General features: G+C 35.8%; 1 protein-coding gene across 2 annotated transcripts in view; it reads left to right on the top strand.

The window, feature by feature from the left end:
* Window positions 1-19,293, top strand: part of CWF19L2 (CWF19 like cell cycle control factor 2) — a 194,148-nt gene that overhangs the window by 44,320 nt on the left and 130,535 nt on the right. For both annotated transcript variants that reach the window (XM_079929782.1, XM_079929783.1), the window contains exon 6: window positions 7,213-7,306. In XM_079929782.1, coding sequence (XP_079785908.1) covers window positions 7,213-7,306 — 94 coding nt within the window. The remainder of the gene's footprint in view (window positions 1-7,212; window positions 7,307-19,293) is intronic.

Consider the following 19,293-nt stretch of genomic DNA (forward strand, 5'->3'; position numbering starts at 1 on the left):
GTATCAGGGTAATTAGCGATGGCCTCATAGAATTAATTTGGGAATGTTCCCTCTTCTTCAATTTTTTGGAGGAGTTTGAGAAGGTATAGATATTAGTTCTTTTATATATTTTTGGTAGACTTCTCCCAGGAATGGATTTGTTCCTGAACTTTTGTTTGCTGAGAGTTTTTTAAAGTACAAATTCAATTTTACTACTAGTGATCTTTCTGTTCATATGGTCTATTTTGTCCTGATTCAGTCTTGTAAGTTTTTATGTTTATAGAAGTTTATTACTTCTAGGTTGTCCAATTTGTTGGCATATTAATTGTTCATAGTATTCTGTTTTGATATTTTTGTATCTCTGTGATAGCAGTTGTTATTTTTCCTCTTTCATTTCTTATTTTATTTGGGTCCTCTCTCTTTTTTCCTTGATGAATCTGCCTAAAGGCTTATCAGTTTTGTTTATCTTTTCAAAACATCAACTCTTGGTTTCATTGGTCATTTCTATTTTTTTTTTCTTTTTTGTTCTTTGTTTTATTTATTTCCTCTCGGATGTGAATTGCTTTCTTTCTGCTTTTGTTTGTTCTTCTTTTTCTAATTCCATTAGATGGTAGGTTAGGTTGTTAATGAGATTTTTCTTGTTTCTTGAGGTTGGCCTTTTACTGCTATAAACTTACCTTTAGAACTACTTTTGCTGTGTAGCACAGATTTTGGAAAGTTGTGTTATTTTCATTTGTCTAGAGGTTTTGTTTGATTTCGTCTTTGATTTCTTCATTGACCCATTGGTTTTTCTTTTAGTAGCATATTGTTGAGTCTCCACATTTTGTGTTTTTTCCATTTTTCTTCCCGTTAATTGATTTCTAGTTTCATGCCTTGTGGTTGGAAAAACTGCTTGATATAATTTCTATCTTCTTAAATTAGTTGAGACTTGTTGTTTGGCCTCCTATGTGATCTATTCTGGAAAATGTTCCATATGCACTTGAAAAGAATGTTTATTCTACTGTTTTTGGATGGAATGTCCTGTAGATATCTACTAAGCCCATCTGGTCCAAAGTATCATTTAAGATTACTGTTTGGGCTTCCCTGGTGGCGCAGTGGTTGAGAGTCTGCCTGCCGATGCAGGGGACATGGGTTCGTGCCCCGGTCCGGGAAGATCCCACATGCCGCAGAGTGGCTGGGCCCATGAGCCATGGCTGCTGAGCCTGCGTGTCCGGAGCCTGTGCTCCACAACAGGAGAGGCCACAACAGTGAGAGGCCCACGTACCGCAAAAAAAAAAAAAAAAAAAAAAAGATTACTGTTTTCTTGTCTGGATGATTTGTTCATTGATGTAAGTGCGGTGTTAAAATCCTCTTCTATTATTTGTTATTGTCAATTTCTCCCTTTATGTCTGTTAATATTTGCTATATATATATATTTAGGTGCTCCTATATTAGGTGCATATATGTTAATGAGTGTTATCTCCTCTTCTTGCATTGAAATCCTTTTTGTTAATAATGCCCTTCTTTATCTTTTTTTATTGACTTTATTTTAAAATTTGTCTGAAGTGAGTACTTCTACCCCTGCTTTCTTGTCATTTCCATTTGCATGAATTATTTTTTTCTATCCTGTCACTTCCAGTTTATGTGTCTTTATGTTTGAAGTGAGTCTCTTACAAGAAGCATTTAGATGGGTCTTGTTTTTTTTTTAATCCAATCAGCTGCTCTGTGTCTTTTGATTGGATCATTTAGTCCATTTACATTTGCAGTGATTATTGATAGGTGTGTCCTTATTCCCATTTTGTTACTTGTTTACTGGTTGGTTTTTCAGTTCTTCTTTGTTCTTTTCTTCTTTTAGTTCCTTCCCTTGGGGTTTGATGATTTTCTTTAGTGGTATGCCTGTGTTCCTTTTTCTTTAGATTTTTTGTATGTAGTACAGGTTTTTGATTTGCAGTTACCATAGGGTTCATATATGTTGACCTATAACTATATTTACATGTTTTAAACTGGTAGTCATTTAAGTTCAAACACATTCTAAACGATTTACATTTTTCTAAACCCCTTCACCACATTTTGTGTTTTTAATGATGTATTTTACATATTCATGTTTTCCCTTAACTGTTCGTTGTAGATATAGTTGATTTCACAGTTTTTTGTCTTAATCTTAGTAAGAGCCTATTTAAGTGATTGAGTCATAGGCTTTACTATATATTTGCCTTTACTAGTGGGATTTTCCCTTTCCTATAGATTCTTACTTGTTGTAGCTTTTACTTTTCCACTTAGAGAAAATGCTTTAACATTTTTTTAGGGTTGGGTTAGTACCCTCTGTGCTTCCTGTACTTGGATTTCTGTTTCCTTCTTCAGGTTCTGGCAGTCCATAATTTCATCAAACACGTTTTTGCCCTGCCTCTCTCTCTCTTCTCCTACTAGGACCCCTAGAGTGTGAATGTTGGTATGCTGGATGTTATCTTAGAGATCCCTTAACTGTTCTCATTTTTTTTAAACCTTGTTTCTCTTTTTCTGTTCAGATTGAGTTAATTTTTATTTCATCTTCTTCCGTATCACTTTGTCTGCTGTTGGTTCCTTCTAATGTGTTTTGCATTTCAGTTAGCATGTTCTTCAGTTCTGTCTTTTAAAAATGTTTTTTAGTTCCTTTTTAAAATTCTCTGTTCATCTATTCTTTCCTCTAATTTAGTCAGTATTCCTATTATTAATGCTTTGAACTCTTTGTATATTAAGTTGTTCACTGCTGTTTCATTAGTTGGTTTCTTTAGGGTTTTTCTCTTGTTCTTTCACTTGAAACAGTTTTCTGTCTTCTCATTTTGCTTAACTTTCTCTGTGTCTGTGATATTAGGTGAAACATTTACCTACTCTGATCTCGAAGGAGTGTCCTTGTGTGGGAGCATTTCTATGCAGTCTCCATGTGCCCAGTGGCTTTGATGGGAGAACTGGATCTGACCTGAGCATGAGTCACATCTTTCCACAGGGTGTGCTGGCAGCTGTCACCTTTGTAGGAGGTGAGACTGGAAGATGGAGGGACTAGAGTCAGAGCCAGGTGTGAGCCTGGGGTTCTTCTCTGCTCAGTGACCAACACCACCTTATTGGAGGTGGTATAGGGCCCCAAGTTCCTGGAGCAGAAGCCCTGTTATTTGGGAGTGAGCTGGCTCCATTCCCTTTAAGTGTGTACTCTTTTCGTTCCTAGCACCAGTACTTTGCCCCAGAGGGGACCAGTATTGGAGCAAGAGGGGCCAGAGTGGGTGCTCGGCAAAGGTCAGGTGTGGGCTGTGGTGTTCTGGACCCCAGTCTGAGTTTCGGACCTCACCCAATGAACTGCTTCCCTAAACAGCTGCAGCGACTGCCACCTTCCCCCACCCCCGTCAGATGCCATTCTGGGTCAGGTTAGCTCTGTCCCTCAAAACAGCATACTCCCCTCAGTCCTGTAGCCCTTGCCCCAGTTTGGAGCTGCATGGCATAGCAAGAGAGGCTGGAATGGGCACTTGGCTTCGGTCAGGGAGTGGGCTGTGGTGGTCCCAGACCAGTCAGAGTTACAGACTGCTCCTGATGTGCTGCCTCGCCAAGCACCTTTAGTGGTTGCCGTCACTCCATTCAGATGCTGTTCCAGATCTGAGCAGGGTTCATTTCTCACAACTATGTACTCTTCTTGGGTGCAGCATCCCTTGCGCCAGTATGGAACTGTGCCATGGAGCAAGTGGTGCTGTAGTGGGCACTTGGCTTAGGCTGGAGCATGGGCTGGGGGTGTTGTAGGAAACTGGCCAGAGTCCTGGGGCAGTTTAAGTCTACTTCTGCTGCCTTGTTTTGAGAGTAATCAAATTTGTATGTGCTCTTCATGAGCAGAGTCTAGGTTTCTTACAGTCCCCCTGTTAGTCCCACTGGTTTTCCAATCAGCTAAGGGGACTTGTCTTCTTGGCATTGGACCCTAGGACTAGGGAACCCAATATGTGGCTTGAATTGCTCACCCCCCAGGGAGGATCTCTGAGTCCATGTAATCTCCTTCCTTTTCTGTGTCCCCTCCCAGGGTCACAATTCCTGACTTGATTGCTTCTCTTCTCTTTCTACTTGAATCTGTGTGGATTTTTCTTACAGCCTTTGTTGTATAAGAGTCTTTCTACCAGTCTCCTGTTGGTTTTCAGTGAGAATTGTTCCACATGTAGATGTATTTTTGCTGTGTTCTTGGAAGGAAGTGAGCTCCACATCCTCCTACTCCACCATCTTGATCTCTCCTTCCTACATCATCGTATTCTTAACACATGATAAATGTTTGGTTTATTTTGAGGAAAATATGGCCCTTGCCTTAGAATCAAATGATAATTCCTATAATGGGAGTGAAAATAAATGAAGATCGTAGGAAGAAGACTAAAATGATGGTCCGTAACTGAAGCTTCAGTGTGAAGAATGTTGATTTCATATGTCTTCTTTATATTGAGGATATCATTTCTTTTGTGCTTTATGCTAATGTTTTTCATATTGTGAGTCAGAAATTTATTGCTGTCATCATTTAAAAATATAAAATATCAGCATGTATTACATGTAACAAATATACATTTTGTTTCCTAAAACCTTTGTTTTGGATACACATACACACAGAAAATCTCTCTATGGGTCAAGGTCACAGAAAAGCTTGAAAGCCAATGCTCAAGTCTTTGTGTCTTCTTGGCTTCTTTCTCACATTGTGCTGTAAGCTTCAGATCTATGGCACATATCTATAAAACCAGTCTATAGCACATAGAGATGCATACCAATTTTTCAACCTTTTTTCATAAGCAGGGCATCTCCCCACTCCAGTCCTTGGCTTTGTTTCCATTCCCCTGTATATGCTGGAGCACCTTTAGTATTTATTATGTTTTAGAAATTGAACTAAGGACTAACGTTTTCTGCTTGCACATAGAGCCCAGTAGTCATGTGGCTTCAGTTATGCTTACTGCTTTGCATTTCTCTTCTGTTTTTGGTCCACAGAGATGGGTTTATCTTGTTTTGAACTTAGCAGTGTTTTATATTTTGTATATCTTTTCGGTTTGTCCTGAGCAGAGACAAACATGGCAACATGAACTGAACTTTAATAAATCTCTTGACTAGAAGGTCTGAGCATGTTTTAGAGATTGATTCATGTTGATATATTTTATTTCTATTTCATTCCTTTCAATCACTGTATAGTCTTTCATAATCTAACTCTGCCATTCTGTAAATATCCATTCCTCTTGGAATGGATATTTTGTTTTTCACTCTTACAAACTATTACAAGCAGTGCTAAATTTCTCCATAGTGCATATTTAGAAGTGGAATTGCTAAGTTATTAAGTACGCACCTATTTTCTTTCACAAACACTTGCAAAGAGATTATATCAATTTATTGTGCCCCAACAATGTATGTTTCTTAACCATACTTAGTATCTGTATTGTCAAACTTTAAAATTATGTCATGCTGAATAATGTGTGAGAAATGGTATTTCATGTATTAATATGCATTCCTCTGATTACTAGGAGAGATCTCTTTTTTTGTCATTTAGATTTCTTATAGTATGAACTGCTTGTTTATGTTTTTTATCTTTTTCTTACTGATGGTAGTTCTTTATATATTCAGTCTTGTGTCTTTTGTGTACTTTCAGATAGTATCTCATAATTCGTCTTACCAGTTGTCAATTGTCCTCCTCAGTTTGTAATTTTAGTCTTTGTTATCCTGTTGAATATCTGATATGTATCTCTCTGAGTGTCCAAATAAGACCACTGGAAGAAATTGTAGATACTGTGAGATTTTACAGTAGGCTAAAAAGGGAGGTGGCAGAATCTTTTTGTGTGTACATTATAAGAAGTCAAATCCTTACTACTTTGCTTATCCCTCTAAGTTAACCTTTAACATAAAAATTTTTTTGTTTGTTTTTTTCTATTTTTTTGCCGCACCATGTGATGTGGGATCTTAGTTCCCAGACCAGGGATCGGACCCGCACCCCCTGCAGTGGAAGCACGGCGTCTTAACCACTGGACCGCCAGGAAATTCCTAACTTAAATTTTGTTGTTTGGAGATTCTGTACTTTTTTGTCAGCTCATGAATACATTTTAAATGCTTTTTAAAAATTTTTTATCCAACATTTTTGTTTTCAAAGGTTGGTTCTGGAAGCTAACTAACATTTAACTCTTTCCATTCTTCTCTATCTAATTGCCATTATTATTTCTAATAATTGCCATTATTAGTTCTAAGAAGCATTTTCTGACCCCTTAAGTCAAATTGGATACCCCTAGTATATGTTTCTATAGCAGTCTTTACTTTCATAGCACTCTTCTATATTAATATTGCTTGTCTTTCTCCTTTCTCAAGGCCATAATTTCTTTGACGGTAAGGACTATGCCTGGCTTATTAATTATAGCCCCAGTACCTGGCATAGTGCTTGGAACACAGTAGACACTTGCACTGTGACTAGGCTACTGTCATCTTTTTCCTGATTACTGCCACAATCTTCTTACTGGTTTCCTACCTATAATGTTGCTTTTCTCCAGTCTTTTCTCCACTCTGAAACCAGTTTGCTCTTTGTGTAACACAAAGCTGATCATGTTTATGACTTACCATTGCCCCAGCAGAAAGCTCCAATAGCAGTTTAAAGTGTTTCCTGTGGCCTAGTCCCTGATTATTCTATAACCTAATCTCTTATTGATGTTCATTCATGCTTCTCAAGTTTTAGCCAGTCTGAATTACTTTGTTCCCTAAAGGTGCAGTGCTTTTTCTTTCCTCTTGGGCTTTATGAACATGCTTTTATTCCTATACTTGGAACCTCTTAATTCTCTTTTCCCACAGAAGAAACTGGCTAATTCTTGCTCATCCTTAGGTCTAATAGTACTCATATTACTTCCTTTAGGAAGTCTTTGATTTGTCAGCATGAGAGGAGTTTGAATTGTGTATGGCTTTAACACTCTGTACTTCTGTCTTCAAAGCACTTGACAGTTACTTGTATATTGTCTGTATTCCTCACTATCTCATAAGCTAGCAAAGGCTGTGTTAGGCATATTGACTATTACATTTTCTGCATCTAGCACAATTCTGATTCATGGTAGGTATTCAAGAAAAGCATTGAATGAATATTAATTTAGACATTATTTCCTGCAAGTTGGAAAAGAGTGTGTCTTAAGAGCTTTTAAAGTATTTCCCTAAGGTTACAATTGTTAACTGAGTCTCAGGTTTTTAATTTATTAATATATTTTATGGTGGGGTTATTTTAAAATTGTGACCTCTGAAAATGTTTTGTTCCAGTTCAGACTGCTGGAAAGAGAATTGAACCCATACTGGAAGGATGGTGGGACAGGTCTTCCACCAGAAGACTGTAATGTGTCATCAGTTACTAAAGGTATCTTCATATTTTGATTGTAGCCACACAGGCATTTCTTATAACTTGGTATTCCTAAGGGAATCAACTGAGTCTGCTAGTAGATTGGCAAGATGTATTATGAATTCCAAAAATGAATAATAATCTAAATCAGATTTTGAGATGTATTAAATCTAAATTTTATCACTAGTTATTATTTAAATATTTCTGCTTGATGCTGTAATTTTGATCTAGTCTGCAGATATCTGTGTCTGTTTATGTATTTGCAGAACAATGATGTATATTGATTATCTGATGTGAAATTTGTATGGTTTTATATTATGAGCATCTATGGATTATTACTAAAGGTTCAGTTTACATATAGGAAAGCAATGATAAAACATGCAGTCTTTTAAGGCCTCATTTAAATTATTAGTACTTGGGAAGATTATTTTAACTATAATATGTTAGCAAATTTATTAAATATTTTTATACTCGATAATGTTTTTATATTTGAGTTTATATTTTGAATGGATTAATGAAAAGTATGGTTCTGTAAGGATGTAATCCTTTGGTTTGTTACATTCTATAACAAAATGTAAAAAGTATTAAAGCTCTGAAGTTTCATGAAAATGATGTATAAATATTAAAGATGTGATTTTATATCTTCAGAAATTCTTACTTTGCCAGCATTTACAGATTTTATTGATGTTAGGATAGTGCTGTTACTTTCCAGCAGATGGAGACAAAATACTTGTGTCATGTATTCATACCTTTCACCATAATTTAAAAAAATACTTATATGCCAATTAAGTATTACATTGACAACTCAATGAAAAGTTTGATTAATTACAATTAACCCAGTATACACATAGTAGTATTATAAATTATCTTTTCATCTTAGTCATTTCTCAGCAGAATATTTTCCTGCTTTTTATACATAGTTTATTTTTATTTTGGCCATTTGTTATATTCTTTTGTGTTTTATGAGAGATGTCCCTGGAGCCACGTTATAGGTTCCTTTTTAATTTATATTTATTAGTTTTACTGAAGTTATTAGTAATTAATAACCTTTTCTTTATTGCCTTTCAACTTGGGCAATAAAGAAATGTCTCTGCTGGGCTATATAATAATAACTGTAGTCATATAAGATTCTCTTTGAAATACTGATGTTTAGAAATTTAAGAGTTTGGGAATCATAAGTTTTCTCAGTGAACCATTATTATGTAGGGCTGATCCAAGCTTTTACCATCCTTGTTGTCAGAGGACAGTCAGTAAGTTCATCTATGGGGAAGACTTAGAATTGGCAAATCCTGTCTGAGTATATGTAGTCAGCAGGTTCTTAACTTCACTGATTGGAGAAGACCCAAAGTTCTACCTTAGGTAGTATCTTTCAGCTTGCTAAACCAGTAGAATCAAAGACACTAGGAGAAAAATGACCTTACATAAAGGTATTAGAGAGCCTTTCTCCCTTCCCTTTCATATAATGCTTTCACCATTTCCCTTTCTCATATTTAATTAGAAGGAGAAAGAATGACAGAAAACTCTGAATGCCTGTCAGAGGTTCAGATCCCAGAGTTGAAATTAAGCTTTAAAAAATGATTTGTAGGTTTTTCTGCATATGCAGATAGTGTAGTCATTCTCTTTAGACTAGTGGTAGAGTTGAAACTGTGAGGCACGTAAAAGTGTTATAAAAGTAGTATTAAGAGGTATGTAGAGGTGCTATAGTGTTTATATTTAAGGACTTAGACTTTGGAGTTTGACTTCTTGGGATTAGAATTTTGGCATTTCCACTCATTAGTTCTGTGATTTGGGGAATGTTTCCTGACTTCTCTGAGCCCAGTTTAAACATTGTAGTAGGGAATAATGGTATTACCTGTCTTATATGGTTATTATGAGGATTTATCACAGAATCTGGAATATAGTAAATACTTAATAATGATGTTGTCAAATATTTGTCCTTATGATGAAATGTTTTGGGAAGATTTTATCAACAGGTTTTTTGGTAATGATTGAGGTGCCATATACACAATAACTAATTTGTTACTCTTGATATTTTTTTCCTTAGAGAAAATTAAGTAGAAAAATAAATAAATTTTCACTGTCCATACAAAATTATCTTAAATCATATTTTAGTAATGGGAATATTTGTACAATTTTTAAGTTTACAAAATAACACGTTTTTGTATCAGTTTATTTTCAATAGCAGCCATGTGAGGGTAGCAAAGTAGATGTCCCAATTGTATAGGAAGCTAATACCTAATGTTCAGGAAACTAAGGCTGAAATTGGTCGTTATTTGCCTATAGTCATATGAGTAGTACTAGAACCCAGGTCTTCTGATTTTAGTCTAGGGTTAGTTACTTTAGGTTTTCATTAGAAGACTCTGTTACCATGTAGTTAGTAGATATTCTTGCTTAAAAACTCTGTATTTTTGTTCATCCATGTAGATTATTTTCCCTCTTTATTTTTTGGCTTTCTCTTACAGAATCTTTTGAGAAGTTGTTTCAAAGTTGATTTAAATCAACTGCCTTATTTTGCACACAAAGAACCAAAATTTAAAGGAGTTAATGACTTGCTTGAGGTCTTACAACTATTTAATAAAAACAGCAAGACTAAAATCTAGGTCTCCTGATATTCAGTTTATTGCTATTTTTATATTATCCTGTCTTCTGAGAAAAATGAGGATGTAGCCCAGATTCACTTGGTTGTATTTTGTCTATAATAATATAACTTTTAATTATGGAAGCATATACTCAGTCTCTGAATTTTTGACTTATAAACAACAGACTTCACGTACAGGTATATATTAAGTGCTCCATACCAATGAATTTACTGTAATTATTTGATATATCTTTATCTCAGATAGGACAGGGACCATGCCTTATTCATGATTTTTTTTGTTTTTTTAAAAAGTTACTTTTTAGTGAGTAGATACCCCATTCACCAATGTTTTACCCCCTTATTATTATTATTATTTTTTTTTTTTTGCGGTACGCGGGCCTTTCACTGTTGTGGCCTCTCCCGTTGCGGAGCACAGGCTCCGGACGTGCAGGCTCAGCGGCCATGGCTCACAGGCCCAGCCGCTCCGCGGCATGTGAGATCTTCCCAGACTGGGGCACGAACCCGTGTCCCCTGCATTGGCAGGCGGACTCTCAACCACTGCGCCACCAGGGAAGCCCCCCCTTATTATGTTTTGATTTCCTTCTGTGTTTAATAGATTTTCATATTCATAGTAAGTGTTCACAAAATATTTGTTGGATTGAATTTCTTGATAGATGGTTCTGTAGTTGGTATTTTTTGTTTGCTTTTTAAATATTCAATTTGGTGAATTCTCTTGTTATAAATATTTTATTATTGCTATTGTTGGGGCCCAGGGTACGTTGCCCCAAAGTGTGCCTCAATGGCATATTGATTATTTTGAATTAAAGTTACTTAAGAAAGAGCTGATGCAAGAGGGACACTTTGAACCTCCTCTCTGTCTTCCTGAAAGTAGGGAATAAATTGCATATGAAAAATGAAGGTAGAAGGAAATTCTTATCAACAGAGATAGGGAATTTGAGGTCAAAAAGCCTATACAAACAGACCTTGTTACTTCTTTAATTTATTACCCCAAGCCCAAACTCAGTTTAGATTCTTCACTAATTAAGCACCCAAAGCCTAAGTTATTTTTGTCCTATAAATTTCTTATAAATTTAGTGTTTCTCTGTCTAAAAAGTATAAAAACTGGCTTCTTTGGTCCCTTCTTAGGTCCCATTTCTATGAGAACTCCATGAACATGAATTAAAATTTTCACTGTGTCCATCAGTTTGTCAGTAGATAACTCCTTGGAATAAAAATTTTAATTATATAGCTAGAACATTAACATGGGTGTTATTTACAGTGGTTGTCTCTTATCACAGTGTAAATTGCAGATTTAGACTAACTTCCTTGAGTAGCTGCATTGTTAATTTTGAACTCATAGAATGTATACATTAAAAAAAAGAGCAAGACCAAAATAAACTTAAATGAAAAGTGAATCATTGAGTTAACTAGAGACCTGGATTTGAAGTACACAATATTTTAGGCATGTAAAGTAAGACCCGTTATCTTAGAAGAGATAGCTTAGTGAAGATAAACTTTTGAGATTTGTGTGAGGGACAGAATTAATTTCAGAATTGAAAAATCTGTTTTTTTTAAAGTAAACTTTTTATTTACGTTCAACACGTATATAGAAAAGTACACAAATCTTTAGTATACAGACTGATTACAGTTGACCGTTGAACAACATGGGGGTTAGGGGCACCTACCCTCTGTGCAGTTGAAAATCTGCATATGACTTTTAGTTGGCCCTCTGTATTTGTGGATTCAACCAACCATGGATCCAGCCAACTGCAGGTTGTGTATATTGTAGTATTTGCTATTGAAAAAAATCCAAGTGTAAGTAAACCCACATACTTCAAACATGTTGCTGTTCAAGGGTCAACTGTATTTTTACAAAGTGAAAACATCTGTGCAATCAGTGTACAGTTTAAGAAACAGAACATTATTATCATCCCAAAGATTCGCTTTGTGGCTCTTCGAGTCACTGTGCTCTTGCCAGAGGGTTCTGGAACCAAAATTCTGCTTTGCCTGGAATCATACACTATGCCCTCTTTTGTTTCCTGCTACTTTTGTGCCCATTTTCAGATTCACTTGTGTTGTTGGGTATATAGTCATTTATTCTCATTGCTATGTAGTAGTCTATTTTAGGAATATATATATCATAATCTATAATGTATGTATATTCATTTTACTGAAGATGGACATTTGGGTTGATTCTAGGCTGGGATTACTACAGGTTTCTTGCTATGAAGATTCTTATACATGTCTTTTGGGGTCTCTGTATTTTGTGGGTTATAGAGCTGGGGTGATCTAAACTAGTTCTGTTTTTGAACAAGGAAAATCAGGAACAGTTTTGATTTATTTATTAAATTTCCTATATGCAAATGAAAAGTGTGATGTATATAGAAGGAAATATAAGCAGCCTAATAAAGTTTGTTGGAGGCATTCAGATTTCCATAGTTGGTAATCACAGCTAGAATAATTTGTTTCATTGTTATAGTTCTGCGTTAATATCTGCATTATTATCTATGATAATACAGATAGTTCTGTATTATCTGTAATTTCCTTATTTGTTCTTTTTTAAAACTATTAATATATTTTATTTCATTTATTTATTTTGAAAAAATTTTTATTGGGGTATAATTGATTTACAATGTTGTGTTAGTTTCAGGTGTACAGCACAGTGAATCTGTTACACAAATACATATATCTGCTCTTTTTAAGATTGTTTTCCCATAGAGGCTATTACACAGTATTGAGTAGAGGAGGTCCTTATTAGTTACCTATTTTATATATAGTAGTGTGTATGTGTCAATCCCAATCTTCCAATTTATCCCTCCCCCACCCTCACCCACCGGTAACCATAAGTTTATTTTCTACCTCTGTATCTCTATTTTGGTTTTGTAGATAAGTTCATTTGTAGCCTTTTCTTAGATTTGACATGTAAATGATATCATATGATATTTGTCTTTCTTTGTCTGACTTAAGTCACTAAGTATGAGAATCTCGAGGTCCATCCATGTTGCTGCAAATGGCATTATTTTGTTCTTTTTTATGGGTGTGTAATATTTAGTTGTATATATATGCACCACATCTTCTTTATGCATTCCTCTGTTGATGCACATTTAAGGTGCTTCCATGTCCTGGCTATTGTAAATAGTGCTGCAGTGATCATCGGGGTGCATGCATCCTTTTGAATTCTGGTTTTCTCCGTATATATGCCCAGGAGTGAGACTGCTGGATTATATGGTAGCTCTATTTTTACTTTTTTGAGGAACCTCCATACTGTTCTCCATAGTGGCTGTACCAGTTTGCATTCCCACCAACAGTGTAGGAGGATTCCCTTTTCTCCACACCCTCTCCAGCACTTACTGTTTGTAGACCTTATTGATGATGGCCATTCTGACTTGCGTGAGGTGATACCTTATTGTAGTTTTGATTTGCATTTCTCTAATAGTTAGTGATGTTGAGCATCTTATCATGTGCTTTTTGGCCATCTGTATGTCTTCTTTGGAGAAATGTCTATTTAGATCTTCTGCCCACTTTTTGATTGGTTTGCTTTTTTGATATTGAGCTGCAGGTAAACTTTGGAGATTAATCCCTTGTCAGTTGCTTCATTTGCAAATATTTTCTTCCATTCTGAGGGTTGTCTTTTCGTCTTCTTTATGGTTTCCTTTGCTGTGCAAAAGCTTTGAAGTTTAATTAATAAATTAACTAGGTCCCATTTGTTTATTTTTGTTTTTATTTTCATTATTCTAGGAGGTGGATGGAAAAAGATCTTGCTGTAGTTTATGTCACAGAGTGTTCTCCCTATGTTTTCCTCTAACAGTTTTATAGTATCTGGCCTTACATTTAAGTTTTTAATCCATTTTGAGTTTATTATTGTGTATGGTGTGCTCTAATTTCTAATTTCATTAGAAATTAGAAATTTCTAATGTGCTCTAATTTCATTCTTTAGCATGTAGCTGGCCAGTTTTCCCAGCACCACTTATTGAAGAGACTGTCTTTTCTCCATTGTATATTCTTGCCTCCTTTGTCAAAGATAAGGTGACTGAGGTGTGTGGGTTTATCTCTGGGCTTTCTATGCTGTTCCATTGATGTATATTTCTGTTTTTGTACCAGTACCGTACTGTACCATAGTGTCTTGATGACCGTAGGTTTGTAGTATAGTCTGAAGTCAGGGAGCCTGATTCCTCCAGCTCTGTTGAGTATAATTGCTTTACAATGGTGTGTTAGTTTCTGCTTTATAACAAAGTGATTCAGCTATACATATACATATATCCCCACATCTCATCACTCTTGCGTCTCCCTCCCAACCTTCCTATCCCACCCCTCTAGAAGCTGCTTATACTTCATTGCAGCTTACCCTTCTGCCTCCCTGTGTCCTCAAGTCCATTCTCTATGTCTGCATCTTTATTCCTGTCCTGGCCCTAGGTTCTTCAGAACCATTTGTTTTTAGATTCCATATATATGTGTTAGCATACGGTATTTGTTTTTCTTTTTCTGACTTAACTTCACTCTGTATGACAGACTCTAGGTTCATCCACTTCACTACAAATAGCTCAATTTCGTTTCTTTTTATGGCTGAGTAATATTCCATTGTATATATGTGCCACATCTTCTTTGTCCATTCATCTGTTGATGGACATTTAGGTCGCTTCCATGTCCTGGCTATTGTAAATAGAGTTGCAGTGAACATTGTGGTATGCGTCTCTTTTTGAATTATGGTTTTCTCAGGGTATATGCCCAGTAGTGGGATTGCTGGGTCGTATGGTAGTTCTATTTTAAGTTTTTAAGGAACCTCCTACTGTTCTCCATAGTGGCTGTATCGATTTACATTCCCACCAACAGTGCAAGAGGGTCCCTTTTCTCCACACCCTCTCCAGCATTTATTGTTTGTAGATTTTTTGCTGATGGCCATTCTTGACTGGTTTGAGGTGAAACCTAATTGTAGTTTTGATCTGCATTTCTCTAATTATTAGTAATGTTGAGCATCCTTTAATGTGTTTGTTGGTAATCTGTCCTTCTTTGGAGAAATGTCTATTTAGGTCTTCTGCCCATTTTTGGATTGGATTGTTTGTTTTTTTGATATTGAGCTGCATGAGCTGCTTGTAAATTTTGGAGATTAATCCTTTGTCAGTTGCTTCATTTGAAAATATTTTCCCCCATTCTGAGGGTTGTCTTTTCATCTTGTTTATGGTTTCCTTTGCTGTACAAAAAGTTTTAAGTTTCATTAGGTCCCATTTGTTTAGTTTTTTAAAATTTCCATTTCTCTAGGAGGGGAGTCAAAAAGGATCTTGCTGTGATTTATGTCACAGAGTGTTCTGCCTATGTTTTTGTCTAAGAGTTTTATAATGTCTGGCCTTACATTTAGGTCTTTAATCCATTTTGAGTAGTTTATTTTTGTGTATGGTGTTAGGGATGATCTAATTTCATTCTTTTACATGTAGCTGTCCAGTGTTCCCAACACCGCTTATTGAAGAGGCTGGTTTTTCTGCATTGTATACTCTTGCCTCCTTTATCAAAAATAAGGTGACCATATTTGCGTGGGTTTATCTCTGGCTTTCTCTCCTGTTCCATTGATCTATATTTCTGTTTTTGTGCCAGTACCATACTGTCTTGATTACTGTAGCTTTCTAGTATAGTCTGAAGTCCAGAAGCCTGATTCCACCAAATCCGTTTTTCTTTCTCAAGATTGCTTTGGCTATGCAGGGTCTTTTGTTTCCATACAAATTGTGAAATTTTTTGTTCTATTTCTGTGAAAAATGCCAGTGGTAGTTTGATAGTGATTGCATTGAATGTGTACATTGCTTTGAGTAGTATAGTCATTTTCACAGTGTTGATTCTTCCAGTCCAAGAACATATCTCTCCATCTGTTTGTGTCATCTTTTACTTTCTTCATCAGTATTTTATAGTTGTATGCGTAGCAGTCTTTTGTTTCCTTAGGTAGGTGTGTTCCTAGGTATTTTATTCAGTTTGATGCAGTGGTAAATGGGGTTGTTTCCTTAAGTTCTCTTTCTGATTTTTTGTTGTTAGTGTGTAAGAATGCAAGAGATTTCTATGTATTAATTTTGTATACAGCAACTGTACCAGATTCATTTATGAGTGCTAGTAGTTTTCTCATAGCATCTTTAGGATTTTCTATGCATAGTGTCATGTCATCTGCAAACAGTGACAGTTTTACTTCTTCTTTTCCAATTTGGAGTCCTTTTATTTATTTTTCTTCTCTGATTGCTGTGTCTAGGACTTCCAAAACTATGTTGAGTTGTATTAGCAGGAGTGGTCATCCTTGCTTTGTTCCTGATCTTAGAGGAAATGCTTTCAGCTTTTCACCATTGATTAATTGTTAGCTGTAGCTTTTGTTGTATATGGTCTCTTTTATGTTGAGATAAGTTCCCTCTAAGCCCACTTTCTGGAGTTTTTTTTTTTTTTTTTGTCATAAATGGGTGTTGAACTTTGTTATAGTTTTTTCTGCATCTATTGAGCTGATCATATGGATTTTATTCTTTAGTTTGTTAATGTGGTGTATCACGTTGTTTGATTTGTGTATATTGAAGAATCCTTGCAACCCTAGGATAAATCCCACTTGATCAGAGTGTATTATCCTTTTAATGTGCTGTTGGATTCAATTTGCTAGTATTTTGTTGAGGATTTTTGTGTCTATGTTCATTAGTGATATTGACCTATGAATTTTCTTTTTTTGTGGTATCTTTGTCTGGTTTTGGTATCAGGGTGATGGTAGCCTCATAGAATGAGTTTGGGAGTGCTCCTTTCTCTGCAATTTTTGGGAAGAGTTTCAGAATGGTAGGTGTTATCTCTTCTCTAAATGTTGGATAGAATTTGCCTGTGAAACCATCTGGTCCTGGACTTTTGTTGGAAGATTTGTAATCACAGTTTCAATTTCAGTGTTTGTGATTGGTTTGTTCATATTTTCTATTTCTTCATGGTTCAGTCTTGTAAGCTTCTGTCTTTCTACAAATTTGTCCATTTCTTCTGCATTGTTCATTTTATTGATGTAGAGTTGCCTGTACTAATTTCTTATGATCCTTTCTATTTCTGTGGTGTCCATTGTAACTTCTGTTTTTTTAATTTATAATTTTATTGATTTGAATCCTCTCCCTTTTTTTCTTGATGAGCCTGGCTGAAGGTTTATCAATTTTGTTTATCTTCTCAAAGAACCAGCTTTTAGTTTTATTGATCTTTACTATTGTTTTCTTTGTGTCTATTTCATTTATTCTTCTCTGATCTTTATGATTTCTGTCCTTCTACTAACTTTGGGTTTTGTTTGTTTTTCTTTCTGTAGTTGCTTTAGATGTAAGGATAGGTTGTTTACTTGAGATTTTTCTTGTTTTTCGAGGTAAGCTTGTATTGCTATAAACTTCCCTTTTAGAACTGCTTTTGCTGTGTCCCATACATTTTGCAGTGTCGTGTATTTGGTGTCCTTTGTCTCTAGGTATTTTTTGATTTCCTCTTTGATTTCTTCAGTGATCCATTGATTATTTAATAACATATTGTTTAGCTTCCATGTGTTTGTGTTTTTTACAGTTTTTTTTTTCCTGTAATTGATTTCTAATCTCATAGCGTTGTGGTCAGAAAAGATGCTTGATATGATTTCAGTTTTCTTAAAATTTTCAAGGCTTGATTTGTGACCCAAGATGTGACCTATTGTGAAGAATGTTCCATGTCCACTTGAGAAGAAAATGTTTTCTGCTGCTTTTGGATATAATGTCCTATAAATATCAATTAAGTGTGTCTGGTCTAATGTGTCATTTAAGGCTTGTGTTTTCCTTAACTTTCTGTCTGGATGATGTATCCATTGGTTTCAGCGGGATCTTGATATCCTCCACTATTATTGTGTTACTGTCAATTTCCCCTTTTATGGCTGTTAGCATTTGCCTTATGTTGAGGTGCTCCTATATAGGGTGCATATATTTACAATTGTTATGTCTTCTTCATGGACTGATCCTTTGATCGTTATCCAGTGTTCTTCCTTGTCTCTTGTAACAGTCTGTATTTTAAAGTTTATTTTGTGTGAGATGAGAATTGCTACTCTCTCCTTCTCTTCATTTCCATTTGCATGGAATATATTTTTTCCATTCCCTCACTTTCAGTCTGTATGTGTCCCTAGAGCTGAAGTGGGTCTCTTGTAGACAGTATATATACATGTCTTGTTTTTGTATCCATTCAGCCAGTCTGTACCTTTGGCTGGAGGATTTGATGTATTTGCATTTAAGGTAATTATTGATATGTATGTTGCTATTGTTATTTTCTTAATTGTTTTCAGTTTGTTTTTGTAAGTCTTTTTCTTCTCTGTGTTTCTTGCCTAGAGAAGTTCATTTAGCATTTGTTGTAAAGCTATTTTGGTGGTGCTGAATTTCCTCTTAGCTTTTGTTTGTCTGTAATGCTTTTGATTTCTCAGCTGATTCTGAATGGGAGCCTTGCTGGGTAGATTAATCTTGGTTGTAGGTTTTTCCCTTTTATTACTTTAAATTTATCCTGCCACTCCGTTCTGGCTTGCAGAGTTTCTGCTGAGATATCAGCTGATAACCTTATGCGGATTCCTTGTATGTTATTTGTTGCTTTTCCCTTGTTGCTTTTAATATTTTTTCTTTGTATTTAATTTTTGTTAGTTTGATTCATATGTGTCTCAACATGTTTCTCCTTGGGTTTATCCTGTATGGGACTCTCTGTGTTTCCTAGACTTGGGCAACTATTTCCTTTCCCATGTTAGGGAACTTTTCAACTACAATCCCTTCAAATATTTTCTGACTCTTTCTCTTTCTCTTCTTTTTCTGGGACCCCTATAATTCGAATATTGGTTCCTTTAATGTTGTCCCAGAGGTCTCTGAGACTGTCCTGATTTCTTGTTTTATTCTGTTCCACTGCAGTGATTTCCCCCATTCTGTCTTACAGCTCACTTACCTGTTCTTCTACTTCAATTATTCTGCTACTGATTCCTTCTAGGGTAGTTTCATTTCTTTATTGTTCATCACTGTTTGTTCTTAGGTTCCTCTAGTTTTTTGTTAATCATTTCTTGTATATTTTCGATCCGTGCCTCTATTCTGTTTCTGATATCTTGCATCATCTTTACTATCATTACTCTGAATTATTTTTGGGTAGATCGCCTAGTTCCTTTTCATTTATTTGATCTTGTATGTTTCTATCTTGCACCTTTGTCTGCAGCATATTCCTCTGTTCTTTCATTTTGTGTAACTTACTATGTTCATTGTCACCTTTCCGCAGGCTGCAGGGTCGTAGTTCCTCTTGCTTCTGGTGTCTGCCCCCTTGTGAGTGATGTTGGTCCAGGGGCTTGTGTAGGCTTCCTGGTTGGAGGGACTGATGCCTGTGCTCTGGTGGTTGGAGCTGGGTGGGCAGGGCTGTGGCAAGAGCTGTATTTTGGGTGTCTCGAGCATAGGATGACTTTTGGCAGCCTGTCTGCTTGATGGTT

Source organism: Stenella coeruleoalba, assembly GCF_951394435.1.
Source record: "Stenella coeruleoalba genome assembly, chromosome: 8".
NCBI lineage: Eukaryota > Metazoa > Chordata > Mammalia > Artiodactyla > Delphinidae > Stenella > Stenella coeruleoalba.